General features: G+C 42.9%; 1 protein-coding gene across 2 annotated transcripts; it reads left to right on the forward strand.

Annotated features, from left to right (window-relative positions):
• The first annotated feature begins 226 nt into the window (after positions 1–226).
• Positions 227–3,202, forward strand: hs3st1 (heparan sulfate (glucosamine) 3-O-sulfotransferase 1). 2 transcript variants are annotated; one of them, XM_014199139.3, is made up of 3 exons: positions 237–458; positions 1,056–1,100; positions 1,370–3,202. In XM_014199139.3, the coding sequence occupies exon 3, from the start codon at positions 1,510–1,512 to the stop codon at positions 2,449–2,451; it is 942 nt and encodes a 313-aa protein (XP_014054614.3). In that variant the 5' UTR covers positions 237–458; positions 1,056–1,100; positions 1,370–1,509; the 3' UTR covers positions 2,452–3,202. The 2 variants fall into 2 exon arrangements, with proteins under 2 accessions (XP_014054613.3, XP_014054614.3); XM_014199138.3 differs by lacking the exon at positions 1,056–1,100 and having other exon boundaries at positions 227–458.
• Positions 3,203–3,777: the final 575 nt, after the last annotated feature.

The raw sequence follows: 3,777 nt of genomic DNA on the forward strand, positions 1-3,777 counted from the left end.
TGAGCTCACGGTCACATTTTGACAAGAAATCAAACTGCATGACTTTGCTGCCCTACCTTCACCTGAAATATATGTCAGAAATTCATCCAAAAGATATGATGCCTACTTACTCATCATCACATCCATAAACGCTATCTGTAATTTATCATAAAATTGCCGGAAGACTGAGTCAGAGAGGGGGGAGTGGTCTCCACTGCGTAATGTGGGTGCGTGAGCCTACGTTATCCAGCTATAACTCGAATACGAGGAACCACACAAGCCCGCAACACTCGCAGAAGAGGGACGTGCAAACAAAGTTGGTCAACGACAATTTAAACTGCAGCACTATTTTCAAGTTTTGATGTATCTGGAATAGATTTTCAAACTGGTGGATCCCTGACTTCATTTTTCAAGGACTCTCCCTCACCAAAAACATTGAAAAGGAGTGCTCAATGAATTTTAGTTCCACAAATACAAAGGTAAGATTTCAATTGCATTCCAATGGTAGAACTGATTTCTAAAACTCGGACGAGGAATGCATTGTTATATTGTTCCAAACATGCAGACGTTTGTTTCGTAGGGATTTGAATGTTGGCAAAAAAAACGTCTACAAACATTTCAGATCTGACAGTAAATGTTTCAAATGTGCACCCTGGCTGTCGTATATAGAGTCTAAGTTATAGTTTATATTGCCTACTTTACAATATTATCACTCCGTTTATTTTCCTCTGCAGGCTATTGCACTTTAATTATTATTTTTAAAGTCACGTCTTTTCAACAACAATAAAATTAAGTATTCCATTGACACCCCGTTTACAATCTGAAGTACCCGATGATATGTCACAATCTGTTTCAATTCCCCTTATTGATGTCTTGAGAGTCTGAATGGTGATTTGCCTCTGTAGAGACAGTGGTGAAATGCCATAGTGTTAAATAGAGATTGGGAGAAACCTATTGATTTCTGTTGAACAAATCAGAGTAATATTGCAATTAACTGTCATGCATATTACACTACATCGGTCATTTTACAGAATGATTTAATCATGCAATACAATAGTTGTCGTCTTTTTTATTAGCACTCTGGAAAGATGTGTACACTGTGATGAGAGATTGACAGTTAGGTGAGTTATGTAGTCTATACATGACAACTATTCAACTATAAAGCTCTCTGCACACAAGAGAATGTACACTTGCATGTAGCCTACTAGATTCATTTGAGCTAATGTAAACATCCATGTCTTTATTCCTGGCAGTTGGCATACAATGTATTTGTATATATTTAGCCTAGGGGAAATGTATATATCTTATTTACTTACTTACTTACTTACTTAATTATCAGCTGCAGTGTCAAGTGTCATCTAATGATGCCTCTGTTCTTTTGTCCTGGCAGTGTTGCTGTGATCGACAGAGAGGAGGCACCATTGTTCTTTCTCAAGTGGACCGTCGTCCTCAGTCAGCTGCTCTTTCAATGTTGGATACCGTTGTGCTCCTTTAGCCAGGCTGAAATCCACCAGGTTGAGGACCTCCCTCATGGCGGCCTTTTTCTTCGGGCTGCTTCTCTTCGCGATGCAGCCCCCCCCTATCCCCTCCAGGCCCGCGGAGACGGGTGACGGTGACTGGGGACCCCCTCCGTCCCCCACCGCCTCTTCCCCCCTGGCCTTCAATGACACCGGGGCCACCAGCCACCCCAACGGAACCTTCAAGCAGTTGCCCCGCATCATCATCATCGGCGTGAGGAAGGGCGGCACACGGGCGCTCATCGAGATGCTCAGCCTGCACAGCGCGGTAGCGGCGGCCGATAACGAGGTGCATTTTTTTGACTGGGAGAGTCACTTCCAGAAGGGCATACCCTGGTATCTCAGCCAGATGCCCTTCGCCCTCCCTGACCAGCTGACTGTGGAGAAAACCCCTGCCTACTTCACCTCCAGCAAGGTGCCCGAACGCATCCACGACATGAACCCAGGCATCAAGCTGCTGCTCATTCTCCGGGACCCAACCGAGCGGGTTCTGTCGGACTACACCCAGGTCTTTTACAACCGTCTGCAGAAGCACAAGCGCTACCAGCCCATCGAGTCGTTGCTTGTGAAAGACGGGGAGATCAACCTAGGATACAAAGCTCTCAACCGTAGCCTGTACCACCTGCACCTTCAGAACTGGCTGCGTTACTTCCCCCTAGAGAGCATCCATGTTGTGGACGGGGATAAGCTGATCAGGGACCCCTTCCCGGAGATGAAGAGAGTGGAGAGGTTCCTGAACCTAGAACCGCAGATAAACGCATCTAACTTCTACTTTAACAAGACTAAAGGGTTCTACTGCCTGAGGGACCACGGGCGAGAGCGTTGTTTACATGACTCTAAGGGCAGGGCGCACCCTCACGTGGCTCCCGCCATCCTCCACAAACTCTACCAATTCTTTCATGAACCCAATAGGAAGTTCTTTGAGCTGGTGGGCCGAACATTCAACTGGAACTGAGTTGTTTTTCTGGCCGGTATTATCCACAGTTCTGATTCTCATGTTAAAAAGCTCATCCTGAAGCTGTACAGAGTATAAAAGGGAGATTGAAGTTAGATATATATTTGTATTATTTGAAACATGTGGCAGCGTTCTGACCAGCAACAATCAAGACAGACTTGGCACATCTGTTTTTTTGGTCGATATCGTCATTCATTGCAAGTCGATACCAGTTTCTTTTGTCTTGTTGTTTTAGCTTCTTCGATAACCAGGTGTCCTCACTTCTCTGTGTAGTGCATGGCAGACGCATGCATTATTATTTAGCTCTAAATCACTTCAAAGCAATGGAGTGATCAATGATAAGGGCATTCAAAGGTCGATTTAAGTTAATGTGTCACATGCAATTTTTAAGGATTGCAAGTCTGCAACTCTTTTGAGCATCAATCTGAAGAACAATATGCTGGTCTATTTCCATTGATATGCTGTCATCAGTAACACACATGTTATTTTTGCTAACAGTCATTTTTCAGTGTTCTGAAGGGTCTATATGCTGCTACTCTATTATTATTATTATTATTATTTGTATTTTTTTCAGGCACATTCATACTGATTAGATACACAGTTTAAGAAGCCATTGAGTAACAAAGGGTCGAATACGTATTATGGTCATTGCTATGTACACATGTACTACAGTATACTGTAAATAATATTATAATAGATTTTTTTCTAAAGTGAAGGATTAACACAATAATAAAGATGTATTTTGCTATAATGTGTTTTTGGTCTTCCTCTGTATGTACACCTCATATTTGATCCCACAAAGTTATTTCATTTTGAGGATATGAAGGGGGGGGAAAAAGCTTTACAGGCACACATTCGGAGTCTGGTATGGGATGTTTCGTCATTTGTATTATTATGGTTAAAGGAGATGAACATGATGAGATCTTTCCAATGATTTATAGCACTCCATTCCTATGGAGGACTGTTCCTACTGGGGAGAGCCAATATGGCTGACCGGTGGCTTCAAAGCCTCTCAATGGCCAGTACATAGCATCAGAAATCCAGGGTTTATATACTACATTGGATCTTTAACATGAAATGCCTGCTTGGACACCCTGCATATGTCTAAGCCAGTGTAGAAAGAAGCCCTCTTTAACAGCCGTGGGAGACACTTCTGCTTTGTTAGTATTGGGTGCTGAGGACAGATGCTAGTTGGTTGCTTCTTGCATTTATGTGAGATATCATGGTGACATTCAATGGCTGTACAGTATGCTGTCTGGTATATTTTTCATGTAAATGGTTGCAGGAGGATATTTGGTGTAGAGAGAAAGGTATGTGTGTTATGAG

The sequence above is a fragment of the Salmo salar genome, chromosome 05, assembly GCF_965601325.2.
Source record: "Salmo salar chromosome 05, fSalSal1, whole genome shotgun sequence".
NCBI lineage: Eukaryota > Metazoa > Chordata > Actinopteri > Salmoniformes > Salmonidae > Salmo > Salmo salar.

Excerpts from the sequence above, each read along its gene's own strand:
- hs3st1 (XM_014199138.3), top strand. The coding sequence starts at position 1,510 with ATGGCGGCCTTTTTCTTCGGGCTGCTTCTCTTCGCGATGCAGCCCCCC.